The sequence below is a fragment of the Berghia stephanieae genome, chromosome 2 (assembly GCF_034508935.2).
Source record: "Berghia stephanieae isolate SIO BIC M18660-M18661 chromosome 2, UCSD_Bste_1.3, whole genome shotgun sequence".
NCBI lineage: Eukaryota > Metazoa > Mollusca > Gastropoda > Nudibranchia > Aeolidiidae > Berghia > Berghia stephanieae.
The window spans coordinates 96,483,010-96,505,459 of NC_088361.1; the positions used below are offsets into that span (position 1 = coordinate 96,483,010).

The window sequence follows — 22,450 nt, forward strand, 5'->3', positions numbered from 1 at the left end:
CATTTATAGAGCACAATATCCACTAAACATGCCCAAAGCGCTTTACAAGGTGTCCATAGTTAACAGCAACACTAATTATTAGGACGAAACATAAAAACATTGCTGAAGTTGAATGCAAGCTTTGATTTAATCCAGGAAGACAAATGATACCTCAGATTTACCCTTTCTGGAAAGAATGCATAGAGAATTGATTTAAAATGAAACAAATATAATTTTTTGCATAGCCTTTTTTGTGATATCTTATATAAAGTTATTCATAAATGAAGCATTGTGAAGAGCATTGAACATGGCAAATATGTGGAATTGCGCTATACAAATGTTTATATTTATTCATCCTGATGACAAACAGTGTCAAAATAGCATTGAAAATTTTCACTGTTTTACTGAGAATAAAAGAATATATAGTTATTGGAATGTTTAATAAAAGCACAAATTCTTGCAAACAGACAATACAACAGCAATTTACAACCCCAGTCTTTGTACTAGGGCCGACAGACTTGAATAAAAAAAAAAAAAGTTTTAATGAATCAAAAATATTTTCGACACATACAGTTTATCTCAGTTTGAATAATCAGGATTTTGTTGAGCAGCTACTGTAGAGTTCTAATTAGAAGTCAAGTACTGCCTTTTTTGCAACTTATCCAGAAGAGGATGATACACTTTCAAATCCAATACAAGAGCCAAGGGACACAACTTCAATCATTCTAAAGTAGATTATATTCTTCCAGAATATAAATTATGTAAGAAATCCTCTTTAAACATACAAATTAAGTGTTAATATTTGTTATAAAATACTACAGATTCAAAATGAAATTATCAACTTTGGAAACGACTTACAGATATAGGGGAATAGAAAACAAAGCAATAGTGACCCCTCTGCCCAACCGAATGTTTCTGTAATCTGGACAAAATGATGGGAATGGAGGAGTTTCAAGTGTGGAGACTTGATTTGTTTTTCTAGCACTGAAATGCTTTTATAAATACTAAATATTAATATAAAAATTCATTCTAAATTAAGAAAATGTTGAAAAGACCACTACCATTTGCTCTCTCAATAGCCACTGGCAAAGGATGATAATTGTGAGCTCCATACTTTTTTTCACGCTCAAAAACCTTTTCTGATGGAGCTCCGATTGATACAGATGTCACTGATGGTGCTGCATTTGTTGATCTTTCTCTTACAAGTTTGGCAAAAACATTGACTGATCTTTGGAAGATATTGCGTGCTTGCATATTTCGTTAACTGAAAAATCAATTAAATACAAAGGATTATTGTGATATGAAATAAACAGAACAAATTAAATATTAAAAAACTGAAAGGACACAAGGCATTGCAGTCAAATGTGAGAAATCAAAGCACAACATCTACTTTCTTCATATCATTCTTAACCTAACACAGGTAATAGGGGTAATCACATCTCTCTCAAAACTTTTTATGACATCAAAAGCAATAACATTGGTGGCATCGGCATCATGCTTGCTACCCTGAGGAGCATTACTGTTGGACAGTTACCCTACAATTTCTCAGTAGTGGATATTGGAAACTTAAATCATAAAAATGTTAAAAATTTGTTTTAGTCACAGCTTGCTTTTAGGTACCAAACACTCATTTCGAGCAGCATCGTGAATGTAACCTAAACAAAGGGATGCTAAAATCGGGGCTTTATGACACTTGTAAGTAACACTTTCAGCTCCAGAAAAAAAAAAATTTTAAAAGACAAAAAAAAAGAAGATAGTTGGGGGAACATGTAAATCTGAAGTAACAAACACCAGAGAAAAAGTAAGACAAAGGGGAATGGTTCAGGGGACTGGTTCACTTGGGAAGAGAAGATACATGAGTAACCTATCGCTTTCAAAAACAAACCAATTGGTTTGTAGGGTAACTGTCAAACATTTTCATTTATTATTGATATTATAATGCAGTTGGGGACAATAATTGGAGCTCTACGTGTGGCTATGTGGTCTCGTGGTATGACACTCACTTTCAGAACGGAAGGTCCTGGGTTCGAGCCTCACTTGGCGCATAGTTGAGTCCTTTGAGAAGGTGTAAAATGAGTACCTGGCCGTTAACAGCTTTATCTCTGTCCGAAGAAAAAAATGAAATATCGCCTAACATGCATCATGTTTCGTCCTAAATGTTAAATGTTGTTGTTGGCCAGGGACCCCCTGTAAAGTGCTTTGAGCAAGTTTAGTGGACATTGTGCTATATAAAAGCTCAATTTTTATTTTTTACTTTATCAGAACAGAATTGGAACGATCTGTCTGTGACATCATTTTAGCTGTAATATATTTTCTAGTCAATTGGAATGCATGCCGGTTGATTGGAATGATTTCAGACCTTCAGAAAGCTGTAAGATTTTTTTTTTTTGTCCCAAGAAACCAAAAATAAAAATTTTCCCTATCAAGAATATCAATATAATGGAATCAACCCGTGCCTCCCATTGAACAAATAGGTCCATTAATTAAAATTGGCAGCAGCCTATCTCCACCCATTCCCTTTTAAATGGTATTATATCATATTTTACCTCAATGATCGTCTTATGGAACAACAAATAACTTAATGAGAGCTCTGATGATTCAATGATTTATTTGCTTTTCATGTTGATTAAAATTGTATACAGGGGTACTAGGGTACTAAAGGAACTAGCTGTTCAGCTTGCTGGCCCTCTGGCTATCGTGTTTGAGAAATCATTGAGGGAAGGTGTTCTTCCTTCAGACTGGAAAGAAGCGTAGGTCACACCCTTGTTTAAGAAAGGAGAAAAGAGTTCACCAGGAAATTATCGGCCTGTCAGTCTTACAAGTATGATATGCAAAGTTATGGAAGGAATTGTTAGAGACAGTCTGATTGACCATCTGACCTCAAATGAACTGTTATCAGGTTGCCAACATGGCTTTGTGTCTGGACGTTCATGTGTAACAAACTTGTTAGCTACCCTAGAAGACTGGACATCTCTATTAGACAGTGGGTCTTCCGTAGACGCCATTTACCTAGATTTTTCAAAGGCATTTGACTCTGTCCCGCATGAGCGCCTAAAGGTCAAACTGAGGGCACTTGGACTTCAAGGTGAAGTACTTGCATGGATTGGTAATTTTCTTACAGGCAGGCATCAACGAGTTTGTGTGTGTAAGGAGTGGGGTGCCACAAGGCAGTGTGCTTGGACCATCACTTTTCGTAGCATTCATCAATGATTTACCAGAGACTGTATCAGGCTTGTGTTCTATGTATGCAGATGATACGAAAGTGTATGGTGAGGCTGACAGTGAGGTTGATATAAAGAGACTTCAGAGTGATCTTGATAGTTTGGTCGATTGGGCTGATACTTGGCAGCTAAAGTTTAATGCCGACAAATGCAAAGTGCTCCATTTAGGCAACAAAAACCAGAAAGCAACCTACAAAATGAGAAAACATGGGAGTGAGGAGATAGTTGATTTACAAGAGACAACATTGGAGAAAGATCTGGGAGTTCATATGGACCCAGAGCTCAAGTTTTCACAGCATTTGGAAAGGCAGGTCAACAAAGCTAACAGAATGCTTGGACTGATAAGGAGATCTTTTGACTATCTTGACTGTGACACTATGAAGTTAATGTTTGCAGCTTTGGTCCGACCACATTTGGAGTTCGGAAACTGTGTATGGGCACCTTACCTTGAAAAGGATAAGACGCTTATAGAGAGTGTGCTTAGGCGAGCAACAAAGGTCGTCGGTGGACTCAAGAACTTGAGTTATGAACAGCGCCTGAAAAGAGTAGGACTGCCAAGTATGGTCCATCGGCGTTTGAGAGGTGATATGATTGTGACCTATAGATAGAATGCGCTTGGCCAAGGAGTTCACAACATTGCCATCCGGAAGTATAACGGACCAACACACAAACTCTGTGTAACCATGAACTTTTATAGTCTGGTTAATACAGTTTAGTGAGAACAACTCACAAACGCGGATGGCAAAAACAATAACAAAGGCCTGAGTGACGTCATCTGCATACTATCTATAAGTTCACACATTGCTTGTACGCGACTCAGGATAGGCTGTTCACAGTAGACAAAAAATCAGTCACCAGGGGCCACTCATATAAACTTCTGAAACCCAGAGTTAAAACCTCCCTTTCGACAGAACTTTTTTACACAGAGAGTAATTGAACGTTGGAATGCATTGCCAGCAAATGTCGTTGAAGCGCTGAGTGTCAATGCTTTCAAGAATAGATTAGATGCTGTGATGGAAAGTTATGTGCATAGTGTAGAAGTGCCTCCCACCCAAAATAGCTATGATCAAAAGATCAGTAGAGAAAGTGTAGTGTAGGCTAGCCCCTGATCACAAGATCAGGTAGGGAAATGCATTAGATCAGTTGTGAACAAGACATTCAGTGACTGGAAAGACTCAGCGACAGGCCAGTGGCCTAATCAAGCGATGTCGATACCTTCTATTCTATTCTATTCTACAGTATTGTATATGGTGAAACAAGATTCGTGTGTCTCCGTTTCTTTTGGCCTGTACATGGAAAAGGTGTGTTGACAGTTAATTATACATGCATGGTTATTAGATTGATTACTCATTCTCTTCTATTTCTATCACTGTGCCTACACAAATATAATATTCAATGTTATAAAAATTTATGAAAAAAGTTTAGACTAACATTTGAAAGGATGCTCCATATTGCTGCTTATATATTTACCTGAATTGACATGGATGCGTTCTTGAAGGAAGGTTATATATGATTATGAAAGCTACTTGTGTAGTATTAATTAGAATTCTGCTTAATTGGAAAGAATGTTGAAAAGGATAAGAAGCTTATAGAGAGTGTGCTTAGGCGAGCAACAAAGGTCATTGGTGGACTCAAGGACTTGAGTTATGAACAGCGCCTGAAAAGAGTAGGACTGCCAAGTATGGTCTATCGGCGTTTGAGAGGTGATATGATTGAGACCGATAAGTTCACACATTGCTTGTACGCGACTCAGGATAGGCTGTTCACAGTAGACAAAAAATCAGTCACCAGGGGCTACTCATATAACTTCTGAAACCCAGAGTTAAAACCACCCTTCGACAGAACTTTTTTACACAGAGAGTAATTGAACGTTGGAACGCATTGCCAGCAAATGTCGTTGAAGCGTCGAGTGTCAATGCTTTCAAGAATAGATTAGATGCTGTGATGGAAAGTTATGTGCATAGTGTAGAAGTGCCTCCCACCCAAAATAGCTATGATCAAAAGATCAGTAGAGAAAGTGTAGTGTAGGCTAGCCCCTGATCACAAGATCAGGTAGGGAAATGCATTTTATTAGATCAGTTGTGAACAAGACATTCAGTGACTGGAAAGACTCGGCGACAGACCAGTGGCCTAATAAAGCGACGTCGATACCTTCTATTCTATTCTATTGGTACCTATGCTGCTCTGATTAAGCGACTTGCACTGTGATTGCATCATTCATTATGGAAGAAACATAAACAACAATGTTTCATATTGAAATTGAGCCAACAAATTTCTGATTGGCATATTTGTCACAAAAATATGCAGCCATCATATATCAACTGTGTGAGTGTGGTGAGTGTACATTAACCATCTTCATCTATTCTAAGTGTGAACGCTCTTTTCTTTCTATCTTTGCTTTACTCATTCTAGCAGCTTTGTGTCCACTTATATACAATTACAATTTTCAAGTTATGAATTACTCACTCCTATCCGATCCCTGCCACTCACTCTACCACTACCACACTCTCACTCACACGTCACAGTTCAGTTCTGTGGCCTAATAAGTTTTCCATTCGAAAAACAATAAAATTCTTATGTATAAAGAAACGCAATATTCACAACAACTTACCAAGATGATCTGGATGTAACTTAGTTAAGTGTTTACGTGTTACTTTGATGTCAGTCCAGACCACGGAGGACAAGAGTAGGGAATTTTTACGGAAAGGATCCAGGGTTGCCAGATTATTTTTCAACAAAATGCCAGGGGAAGACTCAAAAAATGCCAAAACATTCAAAAAAATGCCAAAGTCTGTTGACTCCCACCCCCACTAAGAAAACTACTCACTTTTGATAGACAATTTACTATCATATCCTGGTGGCTTGCGTGTTTTATCTTCTTTTTTTTCTTTTTTTTTTTTTTTTGAATTATACTAAATTTCCTGTTGGGGTAATTTTTTACTTACTGACTACTAAGTGGAGTGCTAAACCACTACACCACGGTTGGATTTTAAGAATGAAAAGAAATACATTAACATGAAAGGTAAATACGTAAAGGAGTGAAATCATTGGATGCTGTAAAATCAGACCACCCTAACGAACAGAGTTAAAAGTTAACAGGCGACCATGACGCAAATATACACGAGTTTTGCAGGAGATTCCCAGAAAACTTACGAGGATACTTGTCGAGGGCTGAATTTGAGTGAATATCTGAGGGAGGCAGGGCTAGTTCAGGGTGTGAGTTTTAATAGCAAAGTTTTCCGATGTGAAGAGATTTGTTTTTACGCGTTTAGAAAGGTGTCATTTGAAGTATAATATACAAGAAAAGAAAATGCCAAATGAAAATGCCAAATGCCAAATGATTTTTCTAATGCCAAACGGTTTTCAAAAATGCCAGATTTTTGGAATCTGGCATTTAAAATGCCAAACTGGCAACCCTGAAAGGATCCGAAATCCGAAATCCGAACCTGACCTAAAACCGAGCCAAATAAGATTGCCAGATAATTTTTGACAAAATGCCAAAGAACTAGAAACCCAAATGAAACGAAAATATTTAGAATAAATTATGCTCATAAAGCAAAACAATACAAAAATAGGAAGTTACTGTATTTGACTCGCAAATGCAAATAATGACCAGATGAGAAAAAACAACAAAAAAGTAAATCCCCTCCCTCTCTCTCTCTCTCTCTCTCTCTCTCTCTCTCTCTCTCTCTCTCTCTCTCTCTCTCTCTCTCTTTCTTTCTCTCTCTCTCTCTCTCTCTCTCTCTCTCCTCTCTCTCCTCTCTCTCTCTCTCTCTTTCTTTCTCTCTCTCTCTCTCTCTCTCTCTCTCTCTCCAATTAATTTTTGAGAGAGAGAGAGAGAGAGAGAGAGAGAGAGAGAGAGAGAGAGAGAGAGAGAAAAAAAGTCTCTTAGCGTCTAAAATTCTTGGAATTCCCCATAATTAAAGACTATGTATTTTAGGGATCAATTTATATAGCTTTAAAGCTTTTGTTATAAATGGGACTTTCTGATAGAGAGAGAGAGAGAGAGAGAGAGAGATAGAGAGAGAGAGACAAAGAGAGAGAGAGAGTGAGTGTGTGTGTGTGTGTGTGTGTGTGTGTGCGTTTGTTGCGTTTGTGAGTTTGGTTGTAAAGCGCCTAGAGCCTATGTATGGATTATGCCCTATATAAGTCCTTGTTATTAAAATCTATCTATCTATCCATCTATCTAACATATCTCCTCCCCCCCCTCCTCCTCTCTCCTCTCCCTCTCCTCCTCCTCTTCCTCTCTCCTCTCCCTCTCTCTCCCTTTCCTCTCTCTCTCTCCTCTCTCTTCTCTCTATCTTTCTTCTCACTCCTCTTTCTCTCTCTCTCTCCTTCCTACCCCCCCTCTCTCCTCTTCTCTCTTCTCCTCATCTCTCTTTTTTTTTTTTTCTTTTTTCTTCTTCTTCTTTCGTCACTCCACCACAACCAAACACACACACACACACACATACTCTTTCTCTTTTTCGGTCCCTCCCTTCCCCCTTCAACCCCCACCCCCACCCCCACCCCTGTATTTTTTTTCTCATCGTATATTTTTAAAAAATAGTATTAATTCACCTTGTGGGTCATATTATCTCTATAGTTTCTTTAATTACAATGCAGTCTACACATTGGCTGAGTAACTTAAGTACTTTGAGCTAAAATTGCCCAATGGTCGAGAAAAATTATGTCAAATGCTTTTTGGCATCACGAAAGTAGATGGATATAAATCTTTATTTATTTCATCAGCAGCCTTGGAGAGAAACTTGTCTTGCTAGCTTAGGTGTAAAAATTAGTAGAAAAGTAGTGCCATTGACGTAGATCGTTGTATTGAATAGGTATCATTGTGGTCTAGTGGTATGACACTCGCTTTCGGATCGGAAGGTCCTGGGTTTGAGCCTCGCTCGACGCATAGTTCAGTCCTTGGAAAAGGCTCTTTACTCACATTCTCTCACTAAAATGAGTACCTGGCCGTTAACAGCGTTGTCTTTGTCCGAAAAATTGTAATATCGCCTAACAGGCGTCATGTCTCGTCCTACATGTTAAATGTTGCTGTTGACCAGGGACCCCTTGTAAAGCGCTTTGAGCATGTTAAGTGGATATTGCGCTATATAAAAGCTCAATCATTCAGGACAGTTCTTTGACTATGTTTTTGTTTTTTGTTTTTAAGGGTTTTCCGGCACTTGCAATACATTTTTAGGTCATATCAGCGCCAGTAAAAAGGAAGAAAATGGGATAATAACAACTTCAAGAATTACAATTAAAGCACCCAAGAAAGGTAAGACAAAGCGGAATTTGTTCAAATAGGAAGCAGATGTAGATTCCAAGAGCATACTATCAAACTACTAAAGTTTGACATCACCTAAAAGCCTCATCCAGACACAAGCAAAGGCCCACCATAAGAGGTCAGGAACCCCACCCAGGTTCTTTGACTATGGATCAGCGCATAAACAATTATGTTAAAACCATGTATTACGAACTCCGTAGAAAACCACAGAAGAGGTCCTTTTTACCTTTCAGAACATTGCACAAAATAGTTCCTGCTTTAATCGTGTCACACTTCGACTACTGCAATTCACTGCTCACTGGTCTCCCCGATAACAAAATAAACTAACTCCAAAGAGTGCAGAATTGTGCAGCTGGATTCGTCCTGGGATAGTCTTATTACGATGATACAAAGGATATATTATAAAGTAGCCGAGTGGTTAAGGCATTGCACTGTGACCCGGATGACCCGGGTTCGAGCCCCGCTTCAGGCACTTTCGTTTTTTTTTCCTTGAGTAAGATTATTAACCCCCAATTTGCTCACTTGGACAACATGGGTGATTCCTGTTGACATCAGACATCTTGTTTGATGAGTTATCTATATTCCTTCGTGGAATGCCTAGGCGACGATATCTTATGATATCGTGGCGCAAAAGGCATAATTATATATATATATATATATATATATATATATATATATATATATATATATATATATATATATTCAACATTTGCTCCAATCTTAGATCCCACGACTTAATAATATTGTTAGCATCTCCTAACAATAAACTTGAATACTTTGGTGTTATGTCTCTTATGAAATTCGAACCAGTGATATGGAGGAATTATTTCCCTCAGTCTGTATTATTTACCAGATCTATAGATTTTTTGTCTAAAACACGCAAAAAATCTTTTCACTATGTTGAGCTTTGACATAGCGCAATATCTACCAAACGTGCTCAAAGCGCTTTACAACGGATCCCTGACCAAAAGGAACACGTAACATAAAGGACGAGACATAAACATATAAGGCGATAATACCATTTTCCCCCGATCGAGACAACGTTGTTTACGACCAGGTATTCATTTTACACCTGATTACGGTGAGAGAATGTTAGTAAAAAATATTTTCCAAGAACTCAACTATGCGCCGAGCGAAGGTCGAACCGAGGACCTTCCTATCCGAAGCGAGTGTCAAACCACAAGACCACATAGCCGCACTAAATACCAGATTGATTTTATAATGTACATAATGTGACTAATGCATTTATATTTTATTTAATGCCTTGTTCACGCTCTTATTATTTTTATATGGATTGATTTGGTCTCGCAGTCTTATTGTATTCAAGCAAACAATTTCTAGTTGTTGTTTTTTTATTAACGGTTTGGGGTTTACGACGAATGGCGCTATAGAAATAAGCTTATTATTATTATTATTATTATTATTATTATTATTATTATTATTATTATTATTATTATTATTATTATTATTATTATTATTATTATTTTAATTTCCCATTCCTATTATTATTATATTATTATTATTATTATTATTATTATTATTATTATTATTATTATTATTATTATTATTATCAACATCATCATCATCATTATTATTAATGATTTTAATGAATTAATGATTTTAATAAAAATGCACTCAAAACACCAAATTGGCAATCATGAAAAGAAAGGTAACTTTTGTTGCCTTCGAGTGTCTATGGAATTAAAGTGATTGCAGACAAATTAATGATTAGTAGGCATTAAAAGTATTTTTATCCACACTGTCCATAGCATCACTTTACTTCCAATGGCTGATACACAAGTAGGAATAATGAAGTTGACGTCACTCAGCTCTTTGTTATTATCTTTAGGCAGCCTATCGGTGATTAGTGATCAGTAAATTGTATCAATCGGATTATAAACGTTTAAGTTTACACACAGTTTTGTGTGTTTGTATGTTAGATTTGGCTGGCGGATGATGTGAGTTTTTTACCTAAACTCATATCATCAATCGAAGTAACGAAATTGACGTCACTCGGCTATTTGTTATTGTTTATAGACATACACTTAAGTTATAACGGCAGTTAACTGGTTAAGATCTAGATGTGGATTCCCTGACATTATAATACAACATTCCCTGGTTAACTCTCCTTACCAGCCATTTTTAGACTTTCCCCCCAAACCTCACACCCACCCAAAACAAAAATAGACTTTTCTTACTCAAACAAAAAAAGTAACAGGTGCCTTCTATACATAATGCTGTTCAGCTAAATGAGCTCTCCAGCACAGTGTTTAGTATTTATAGTTGTAATCAAAGCATTTCCTTGAATTTTGTGGTACAAGAGAAATCAGAATTAGAAAATTGTCGGTCGCATTGTAACGAATGTGACGATTTTTCCTATGATTGGTAAGGAGAGGGTTAAAAACATCGAGCACTTACATAAGCCCCCAATAGAATCGAGTCTCTTCCTGGTTATGTGACCGTCTGTCTGTTCACCTGGGTTAAGACTGAAAGAAAGAGGACGATTGTTGGACTTGTTACATTTGAAATTGGACAAACGGATCGAAATGTGAGATGCCAAAATGTCAAGGACCAGACAGTAATCATTATAGGTTATGGAACAGTTAATGTTTTGGGTGGAATTTATCACATGACACAAAAAAAAAAAAATAAAAATAAAATAAAATAAAAAGAACCTCCTGTGAGAATCAACGGTAACCTGTAGGTACAGACTGCAAATGACTACATAGATGAGCTCATTGTACTGCTCTTTCGTATTGGTGACATTGCTTGTACATTGTAATTGTAAGTTAATGTGCCACCCCAACAAGCCTTTGTAACCAAAGAATTTCTTGACAACCGCGGCATTACAATATAACCTCGGTCTCCAGCTATGAACCCCATAAAAATTTAAAATTGTTGAAGTGGTGTGTGTGTGTGTGTGTGTGTGTGTGTGTGTGTGTGTGTGTGTATATATATATATATGTGTATATATATATATATATATATATATATATATATATGTGTGTGTGTGCGTGTGTGTGTGTGTGTGTGCGTGCATGAATGCATCCTTTGTAAATTTGGATTTTTCCGTTGTGAGTTCCAGCTATATGGTCTCTGGTTCCAGTAATGGGTATTTTTAGAAACCTGAGTAATACCCTCCCTTATCAGTCAGTGAAGCAAGACGCACCAGACCTTGTTTGGCTGGGTATTCGTTTATTCCAATAACTTTGCTCCATGACGGTCTAGAGTTTTTTCAAGCAGGCCTGCAAGAAATTCAGTGTAACTTTATTCTTGGCAACTACTCGTATTTCGGTTTTGAAGTAGATTGGTAAGACGTTTATGCATTCACTCATTCATTTGTGAATTAATTAATCAATTAATTAGTCATTTGTTAATTCATTCACTATTTATTCATTCATTCATTCATTCATTCATTCATTCATTCGTTCATTCATTCAATCAATTATTTGTTTTTCATTGATTTTTTAACTACTAAAATCTTAACAATTTGAAGTGAAAGATAAAAATCTGAAAAACAAAAAAATCAACCTGGCTCGAATAGAAGGAACGACATGACTGAGCTCTTTGTTATTGATTTTAGCCAGCCATTTTTATGAGAAGTTCTCGCTAAATTGTATCAATCAGACTAAACGGTCAAGGTTACACATTGTTTTGTATGTTTCTTTATATCCAGGTGGTGAAATGTTGTGAGTTTTTTGTCTAAGCGCACAGCATCAATTAATCACACTAAACGGTTATGGTTACATATAGGTTTGTGTGTTGTTTACGTTATATCCGGCTGGCGAATGTTCTTAGTTGTTTTTTTTTTTAATAGACACATAGCATCAATAATCGAGGCTGGTGATTTTTTGGGATGATATTTTCTTGTATTTTTCTTTGTTTGTGCGGCTGTGATCTTGTGATATGACACTTCGGATCGAGGTCCGGGGTTCAAGTTCCGCTCTAAGCGGTGAATAGTCGAGTCCTTGGAAAAGGTTCTTTACTCACACTCTCTCACCGTACTCATGTGTAAAATACAGCAATGACTCCGTGGAGAACAATGTAGGTATTGCTATGGCCTAACAAGTCATGTCTCCTCCTGCATCTTATGCGTTTCTATTGGCTAGGGGTCCCCTTGCGCCTTGAGCACGTTAAGTGGATATTGCGCTTAAGTTTGTTTTGTCTTTTCTACTTGGTCTGGCACTGTTTCACACACTTTTGTTTCAAATTTAACCCTCTCCTTACCACCTATAGCAAAATCGTCACATTTGTTACGACACAATATAAATTTTTTCTTATTCAGATTTATTTTGTACTGTGTGGGGATCCTGACCTCCCATAGTGGGCAGGGAGGTACATACTGTATCTTCTATCCCCTTATATCTATTTTCCAACATGCTTTCTGTCTTTGTCTTGGAATGAGATTACTTGGCCCTGTTCGGAGTCCTGGCTGGGAGGGAAACAGTCGAATGCATAGTTATTGTTTTGGGAGATGATATTTTTTTCCTTGTAAATCATCTCTCTGTTACGTATCATTATATTTATTTTTAATGTATAATGTAAGCATTTGAGTGTATTCCTCTTTGTTGAATTTTGTGCTTGCGGATGAGACTTATAGGTGAGCTCAAACTAAATACATTGGTGGTATGCTCTTGGAATCTACATCTGATCCCTATTTGTTCCTAGTTCCCCTTTTGTCTTACTTTTTCTTGGGTGCTTTAATTGTAATTCCAGAACTTTTTACTATCCCATTTTCTTCCTTTTTACTGGCGCTGATATAACCTAAATGTGTTGCAAGCGCCGTAAAACCCTTAAAAACAAACAAAAACATTTATTTTGTACATCACAATGATCTTTGTTTAATTAATAAGAATATAAAGTTGTTTTGTAGATAGTTGTTGAAGTTTTAAAAATCCATTGTTCTGTTGGGTAAGCCTGCCATTTGGGGAAAAGACTGAAAATGATCGGTAAGGAGAGACTTAAATCTTTCACCAGTGCCTGCTCCTTAATTTATCACATTGAAGTGAACATCTTGTTTTTGTTTTAGGTGTTACTGTCGTTGTTCATCTTTGTTTTGTTTTTGTTTTTGTTTTTTTGTTGTTTTTTTTGTTTGTTTTTTTTGTTGTTTTTTTTTGGGGGGGGGGGGGGGGACTGTTGTTTGTTTTTTGTTTTTGTTTTGTTTTTACTTGTTTATTTTCAAGGCAGCGTTTTAAAATGTCCTTTTTTTTTTTTTTTTTTTTTTGGTCAATATAAGGCAGTATCTTGTCTCACAAGAGCTGCGAATCGCAGTCGTATTGAACAGGTTTGAATAATTCTGTAGAAAGATTATCTATGTCACAATTGTCACTCAACCTACGATATAATTTAGTAAAGACCTGTTACCAGGTCACCCTGTACTGTATGAAATTAAAATTTGGTCCGCACGGCCTGTTATGGGATTACAATATTTTTTATCCTAGTGCTATTCGGTATTGGAATAATAAGTTGTCACAAAATACAGGAGAAAATGTCGTTGAGCGTGTTAACCAGTTAACTGCCGTACTCTGGAAAATTCGTTTTAAAACATTCGACCAGGAGACTCGTCCTTCAAATATCGATCGATTTAAATGACACTCATCTTGACAAAAACTCTCAAACCTTGGACTTTGCGAAGATAGACATTTGAAGGACGAGTTTTCTGGTCAAAGTTTTAAATACGATTTTTTTTTTGCCCCAGAATACGGCAGTTAACGGGTTAAACTTAATTTTCCTCATCCAGTTGATTCTGACATAATACCAGATTGAAGCGGTGAATCCAACGTGCACTTATTTGCAGGTATGATAACCCAATTCCTTATGGGCTCATTGTCGTAATGGAAATCTAAAAAAAAATGACGTAAACTATTTTCCATTACAACAAAACAATGTTAAACTAGGCCCATAAGTGGGTTCGGATGTCAGACATGCATATATGTACACACCGGGTGAATCTCAATGATTTGGCAAGGAACAGTATAGATAGTTCGAAGATGACGTCACTCAGGTTTTTGTTATTGTTTTTTGCCATCCGCGTTTATGAGTAATGCTCACTGAACTGTATTAACCTGACTATAAACGTTCATGGATACACACAGTTTTGTGTGTTGGTCCTTTATACTTCCGGATGGCAATGTTATGAGCTTCTTAGCCAATCGCATACTATCTATATTATGGCTAGTTTATCGAGCACCCACCCCCATTCCAATTCGGTATTTTTTCCAATTATTTTAATTCTGAGACTATGTAGCCCAGTTGTATGACACTTCCCTTTTGGTCGGAAGGTCCTAAATTCGAGTCCCGCTCTGGCCTTTGCATATTGAGTCCTTGGAAAAAGCTCTTTACTCACAGTTTCTCACCATATTCAGGTATAAAACGAGTACCTGTCTGTCTGTTTGTGTGTATGTATGTATGTATGTATGTATGTATGTATGTATGTATGTATGTATGTATGTATGTATGTATGTATGTATGTATGTGTGTATGTATGTACGCTCATTTCTTTTGTATACATGTGTAGAAACAATGGGCAAGCGTGTATATTCGTGTATGGCTGTGTCTGTAATGTAAACGTGTTGATGTTCATACCATGAACCAAACTGAGCATTGTTTACCTCACATGAATTGCCTTTAATTTGGACAATAAAGATTATTATTATTATTATTATTATTATTATTATTATTATTATTATTATTATTATTATTATTATTATTATTATTATTATTATTATTATTATTATTAACAGCGATGTCGCTGTCCGAAAAATTGCGATATATTATCATAACTTGTGTCATGTGTCGCCCTACATGTTAAGTGCTGCTGTTGGTTAGTGACTCCCTGAAAAGCGCTTTAAGCACGGTTAGTAGATATTGCTCTATGTAATAGCTCAATATTTTTATAGGGTTTATTTTAATTAAATTAATTAATCTATTTATTTATTTATTGTGGGTTTTTTTTTCAGATCAAGAAATGGAGGAACAAATTCAGCACTTGTCCGGACTCCATCAGGGGGATGAATGTAAGTGGCAGTGGTAGGAAACCATGTTAGTACGAAATAAATCAAACGTGTTATATATAGGTCTAATATCATTATTCCCTTTGGGGAAATTCTTTTATTCTTGTGCATTAATATTTTGCGAGCGACGGGTTGATACTGAAAAGTGCGTCTTCTTTGCGCAAAGGTTGATACACAGTTTTTACCACACAATCAATTTTTAGCATTTAACTCAACCAGACGGTCACAAATAGCAGCAGCTTCTAATGCTCTCGCACTACTATATTATGATGGTCTATCCAGGCGGCGACAGCTTTTAATGGTGTCACACTACTTTGTTACGATGATCTATCCAGGCCGCAAATTCATCGTCGCATTCATGTATGGACGCGAACCTGCACGGATACTTCGTATCAACGCATCGCTCGACTAGATGCTCTGACCACAACCGGTACATGGACAATTGAAATGTCCCCACTGATGAAGCGACAGTGCCGTGAGGCAGGTTCAAGACCGAAGTCGATTCGCCGCCACCCACGCTTTCCTCTGACTGGTACAGAAGCCTGGCAACGCAACCTCTCTCCCAGTTTCGATGTGTCCCCGTCCCCTCGAGGGATTGAATTCGTCCAAACCTACTTCCATCTCGTATGAGCACCCCTGTCCAAAATCAGGAAAAGCTAAGTACGAGGGTTTCAAAGACATATTTCGACTCGAAACAAGGGCACCGTTCATTTTTCGCTAGAGAAGCGTATCCCCATTCCCCCCCCCCCCCCCCCCCTCTCTCTCTATCTTATTAAGCCAGCCCGTTATAATCGTCTCCCTCCGAACATCGCGGACTGAATTGCTGCCATTAAAGGACCTCATTCTCTAGGTGTTGTTGCCAGCGTTCCCGACACTATGTGCATAGATTGCGAAGCTTCACATCTACCTTCTCAACGTTCTTGCTCCTATCCCACACTGGAGTTCAAACTCCGCGGTGGTATAGTATAGTGCCAGAAGTGCTTGATCAGCACCCCAAGTTGTTCCCGCCAGCTTCCTCAGAAGATTGTTGTGTTTCTCTGTTTTCCGGGCAACACCTTCGAGATGGACCCAATTGGTAAAGATGCGGTCCAGCGTAACCCCCAGGTACTGCGGCTACGATTTTTGAAGTGTTCATCTTCAGACATCACAAGCAGGTTTTGAGTTTGATAACATCCTCACTGAGCATGCTCTAGAGACGAGTCCAGAACTTACTTTGAGTAATGAGGGTCCAGTCATAGCCCAGCCTCACGGAGGAAGTCTTCTAAATGTTACGTTGATGCCAGAAAAGATCCCAGGGGGACTCCATACCCCAGTTTCCTAACTTTACTCCTTGTGTTTCTTAGGGTGACGTGGGATTGTCTTTCCCCTGGTACGGAAGAGAACAACTTCAGGGTCTTTTTGTACTTTATGATTTTTGCAAGTTCCAGCATGATACTTCCGCACCACTGTATGGATCTATAAACAACGCACATGTTTAAAGTTTCCGTTCAAAGCCTGCTTCAATATGCACTGGCCTGTTCAGTTGTACACCTCCTGTTCCTGAAGCCGCCTGCTCAGATGGCAGGGCTGTTTTCTATGACCGGTCCCTATCGTTTCAGTAACACACGCTCCATAAGTTTTTAAAGGCAGCTTAGAAGTGATATGGGTTTGTGACTGACCGCCCCCTTCGCCGGTTTTGATGGCTTCAGAATGGCAACTCTCTTTGCGTGCTTCCACACTTGTGGACGCTTTCCTTTTACAAGGACCTCAGAAATTGCCCGCGCCAGCCAGGCATGTGCCCTGGGGCCCAGATGCGTCACCATATCGGGATATATGCCGTCTATCCCAGCTGGTTTTCCGTTATTAACTTTGATAATGGCTGCAATCACTTTTCCGGGGCTGAACGATGTTGTCCAGTCCGACTCTTCGTCCTGAGGTAGCGAATCCCAAATCGCACGGTATGCCTTGCGGGACTGATTCGGGACCCATTTGATACGCTCCTTTATGTTATAGGCAATTGTGTCTTCCTCGCATTCCGGTGCAGTTTTCACATAGTTCCGGTCAAGATCCAATTTCTTTATCAGTCGCCACGCTTAGTGGCTATGAAATGTAAAGTAGAAACTTTCAACGGTATCCTAACACCATTGCTTCCTTCCATCTGCTAGAGACTGAAGTAGTCTATCGGCGACGTCCTGGTACTCCTTGTACACATCTTCTGACTCTTCCGACTAGTGAGGGTTGTAATATTTCCGTTTGCCCGTGGAATGTGTACTCTCAGCACCTATTAAATCTGGTTATTTTCCCAGACTTGGGAGGAATGGCAAGGCAGAGCTGCTCGATATAGGATGTAAATTCCTCCCAGTTAGCCTTCCTGAAATTCCTTCTGTAGACTGCGTCCCCTGGATTATCACCCAGCGGTGACAAGTACCGGCCTGTGCTGACTATACGGGATCGGGAAGATCTCCTCAACTAACTCAGTCAGACTGAGTATTCCTATGGATGTTGCGTATCCAAAGTGGATACCATCCCGATAGTTTGTTATACATTCTTACATATTTTAATATAATTACTCAAAAGCATGACACCTAAGCGGAACATATCAGGAGTGAAGATGACGGTAAACATTGTTGATTATGTCAAAAGTAAAATATATAAATAACTTCCTTTTTCAGGGCTTATGGTATATTAACTAGTGACTTTCTCCACTCATTTCCACAGTGTTTTCAGAATGTGAAGTGGTAATCGAAGGGGAGGCTGATCAACTTGATACTCGTCACAAACGCTGTCCAAAGAACCCTGGCCATCCCACTTTCATTCCTGTATCAGATTTCACTATAAGGCATCTTCCTCAAGAACTTCAAACACAAGAAAATATGGATTTCATTCAAAGGAAAATTGACCTGACAGTTAGAATCCGCGTAGCGTACACTAGTGTTAATCGACCGAATACTTTCTCAGACAGCAAACAGCCTTACCCGTTTTCACAGTATAAGGGCAACAGAAAAGTTGTAAGATATGGCACTGGAACAATTCATCGACTACTCTCACCTAAGCCGGACAAAAACAAACCATGTCCATGCCCTTTATGTGTTGCATCGGGTAAACCGGAGAGCAACTATCTATTGATTACCGTCAGCACCGCAACGCATGTTATTTACGACGATTCGGAGGCAGAGTGTGCAACCTTTGAATGCTTTTTTGACTCAGACGACAGGAAGGATGTTAAAACTGTATACGGCCTATGCATTGATGGTACGAGTACGACAAGTATAGCCATGTACAAATCTGATGTTTGCGAAATAGTATGCGTTACTCACGACAGTGAAGCAGTGAATCGTATTTTAAGTGTATTATTTCCCAACCTAGGAAATGTACCACATGCGTTTACCTCTACAATCCCGCCTGAAGGAGTAATAGTATCACATCCCCATGGATGTAGCAAAAGGATCACTATTGGAAAAGTTCTGTATTTAACAGTACCCATTAAGCCTAACTACGATACTGGCACACCAATACCGCTTCCAGACGGCACTAAATGTCATTTCAATTTTAACAGAGCGACTGATTGTCCAATCTCATTGAAGGAATCTTTCCAGCAAAAGAGGTCAATCCCTTATTATTTAAGAATGAATAATCAAACATCCAAGGGCAAAGGGACTCACCACACAGCAGGAAATGAAGATCCTTGCCACTTCAAAAGCCTGAAGTTTGATACTTCAGAAAACAATAAAACGAGAAATATACACGTCGAAAAAGAAGGAAAAGTCACTTCAAACTGTAATGAAGAAAAACAGGACACCCTTTCAAAAACATTACACCAAGTATTAGAGGATTTTATGGATAAATCAGCCAAGCTGTGTTCGCCTGAATTTAGATTTATGTCATTAGACAGATCTGCTTTGTTCACAGATATGAGAAAAATAATCAAGCAAAATACATCGTTTCCTACTATGAATTTAAAACTTTGGGAATTAATTTGCCGACACCAAGAAACCGTCACCTTCACTTCAAAACAATACAGTGGCAAAGAAACCGACGTTTTTGAAATGGATAGAACTTTAACGCAAGATTTGATTGACCTTTGTTCTCCAATGTTTGGTGCAATTGGTTTTGATGTTGAAATGATGGTACCGTTTATAGAACTAATTACTGAGAATCTCCTCAAAATGTTTGACCAAACGCTATCTCAAAATGAACAGCAATCAGCAATGGAAGACTTATTAATGAAATTTATGCAACAGATCTGCCTGACGTGTCAAAGCGATAGTGATTTCAAAACTGCATTCTCTAAATGTACCAATGTATTGAATCATTCTTTTGATCTCGATATAGAACAAGCCATATCTGATGACGATAGTGTTTCTGATATTAATCAAATTGCAATGAACCTAGTGTTTAAAGACATTGATGTTAAAACACGTACTAAACTTGAAGCTCAACATGGCGTCGAATGGGCAGATGCTATCTTTGGTGATTCTCAAGCGTCAAAGAACAGTTCACAAAATAAAGAGTTACCGGCTGAGGAACATAAGCTCCAATCTGGATTGAAATTTGTACTCCCCGCAGATGCAGAATACGCAATGAGATACTATGAGGATAATCGAGGGTGGTTTACATTTCCACCGGGAACTCAAATTATCAATACTTTAGGAAAACATGTGGCTTTGGGACCGGGAACAGAGTTCAGGAATGACGTCTTCTATCCTCAACATTCTTTCATCACTTACGACATCGACACTTGCCCAGGGAGCAGTGGTGCGGCGGTGTACAGTAACATGCTCGACAATCAGCTCATGACCTTTTTTCCTCACAGCGGCAGTTCAAAGAAATACAATATGAGTGCACTGCATGAAAATAAGTATTACGCAGCATCTAGTAATTTTTTTCAAGGATATGGGAGTGCAATTGCACATTTTGTTGATAATATAGAATTAGATTGATTTTGAAAAAAGAAAAAGGTTGTTTGTGTTCCCAATCTTTTGAAGCTGAAAATGAAAGGAAAAAGATAAATCCAATTTGAAGGGCTTTGAGAGTTGTGTTCATCCCAGATCTTTTTTGTAGAAAGTAATTTTTTAATACACCAATTTGACCTTTTGATTGCTATAATGTTGTGAAATTATATTATTTAATGCAACAAGTCCATAGTTTCTTTTGTTTGTGTGAACAATAATATGTCAATATCTGTAAATAGGACAGCAATTAAAGGGCTTTTGACATGTGTAACCCTGAATGATTATGTTATGATCATATATTTTTGATTTATTCTTTTTGTAGATCTAGAGTGATGTGCGTATGTGTGTGTTTGTTTGTTTGTGTGTGTGTGTGTGTGTGTGTTACTGACTGTCTGTGTATGTTTGTGTGCCCGCGTGTGTGAGTGTGAGAAATGTTCCATACAGGTATAATTATGACGGGTTATCAATCAACACATTGAAAAACGAAAACAAGGTAAATAAAATAAAAATTAATAATAATAAAATTCATTATGTCATTTAAAAAGATTGCTACTCCTTTATTACCATCGTATATTTATTTCACTTGATAATATCGACTAGGTTCTGGCAACAGTCAACAAGAAGCCGAAATCGATTCAAACCCGGAATGATTATTGTGGGACCGACAGATTGATCTAATGTTTCCCTACCGCAAATACCCTATAATTATAAGGTTGCTCGGGGCTCTGTCAGGAATCTTAATTACACCCTTCAGTACCTCATATTACACTCAGACATCTTTATACCACCCCCTGTTATACCGCCAGCGTCACTTAACGCCAACTTTTTGCCTGGAATGAATCTTTTATCTATTTTAAAATGTCAAAATCATCGTTATAGCGCCATCCGCCGACCGACAACAAAATGGCGAGAACGCTTTATGTAAAAATAATAGAAAAATACCTATATTATCGCCAATGCCAATCAACAGAATTGTTACCCGGATTTTGATCACAAATTAAAAAATAAATTTGTTAGATTTTTTTTCATTTTGATGGGGTTTTTGTTTGTTTGTGTTTTTTTGGTGAGCTTTGTTTTGTTTTGTTTTTCTATAATAGCGGTTAAGACCTTGTTATTAAAAGTATGATTTCTAATTAGAGCTCAGAAAGCGATTCCAAATACAACTGGCTGAGTCTTATACAACTTTGACTAAATTCATTATACTGCCATACCCGCTGTACCGCCAGTGTTGCCTTGGTCCCAAACATGGCGGTATAACGAGGTTTCACTGTATATTATCAAGCCACTCCGTTTTATTCTGTATCGACTCTGCACAATTCATTTTAATTGAAGTTTGTCTGGTCGGATTTTTTTGTTTGTTCTGGAATGAGTGAATACTTGGTTTAACAAACAGTTTAACCTGCAGTGAGTCGATTCCGAATTCAAAGGGTTGTCCGTTATCTTTCATTAACAATGTTTTTGTTTTTAACGGTTTTATGGCGCTTGCAACACATTAAGGTCATATCAGCGCCAGTAAAAATGAATAAAATGGGATAGTAAAAAGTTCTAGAATTACAAGTAAAGCACCCAAGAAAAGATAAGACAAATGGGGAATTTGTTCAAATAGGAAACATGTGTAGATTCCAAGAGCACACTATCAACGTAGGGCTACCTACTTAGTTTGAGATCACCTCAAAGTCTCATCCAGACACAAGCACAGGTCTCACCTAAGAGGGATACACTCAAATGTTTCCAAATTATATATAATATGTAAACAAATCAATACAGTGCATAACAGAGAGATGATTTACAAGACAAAAAATATCATCTCCCAAAACTCTAACTATATATTTGACTGTTTCCTCCCCACCTATGGTATCCGGCCAGGGTCTGGACAAAACCAAGTAATCTCATTCCAAGACAAAGGCAGAAAGTATGTTTGAAAACAGATATAGGGGGATAGAAGACACGGTAAATGCCTTCCTGTCCACAATGGGAGGTCAGGAACCCCACCCAGTATCTTTCATTAAAAAAGTTCACTATCGTATTATGTAATCT

General features: G+C 37.9%; 2 protein-coding genes across 2 annotated transcripts in view; one reads left to right on the plus strand and one right to left on the minus strand.

Annotated features, from left to right (window-relative positions):
* LOC144965947 (ornithine aminotransferase, mitochondrial-like) overlaps positions 1-6,655 on the minus strand; it is a 22,425-nt gene extending 15,770 nt beyond the window's left edge. Inside the window, exons 1-3 of the mRNA XM_078901832.1 lie at positions 6,619-6,655; positions 5,812-5,902; positions 1,041-1,243 (exon numbers count right to left, since the gene is read on the minus strand). Of these exons, the coding sequence (XP_078757958.1) occupies positions 1,041-1,233 (193 nt within the window). The 5' untranslated portion in view covers positions 1,234-1,243; positions 5,812-5,902; positions 6,619-6,655. The remainder of the gene's footprint in view (positions 1-1,040; positions 1,244-5,811; positions 5,903-6,618) is intronic.
* A 4,956-nt stretch (positions 6,656-11,611) lies between these two features.
* On the plus strand, positions 11,612-21,441 carry LOC144965948 (uncharacterized). The gene is made up of 3 exons (XM_078901833.1): positions 11,612-11,779; positions 15,429-15,485; positions 18,180-21,441. The coding sequence occupies exons 2-3, from the start codon at positions 15,437-15,439 to the stop codon at positions 20,399-20,401; spliced, it is 2,271 nt and encodes a 756-aa protein (XP_078757959.1). The 5' UTR covers positions 11,612-11,779; positions 15,429-15,436; the 3' UTR covers positions 20,402-21,441.
* Positions 21,442-22,450: the final 1,009 nt, after the last annotated feature.

Bases quoted from the DNA above. Each gene is read 5' to 3' on its own strand.
- LOC144965948 (XM_078901833.1), top strand. From the start codon at position 15,437: ATGGAGGAACAAATTCAGCACTTGTCCGGACTCCATCAGGGGGATGAA. The intron at 15,486-18,179 runs GTAAGTGGCAGT...TCATTTCCACAG, and splicing joins ACTCCATCAGGGGGATGAAT to TGTTTTCAGAATGTGAAGTG.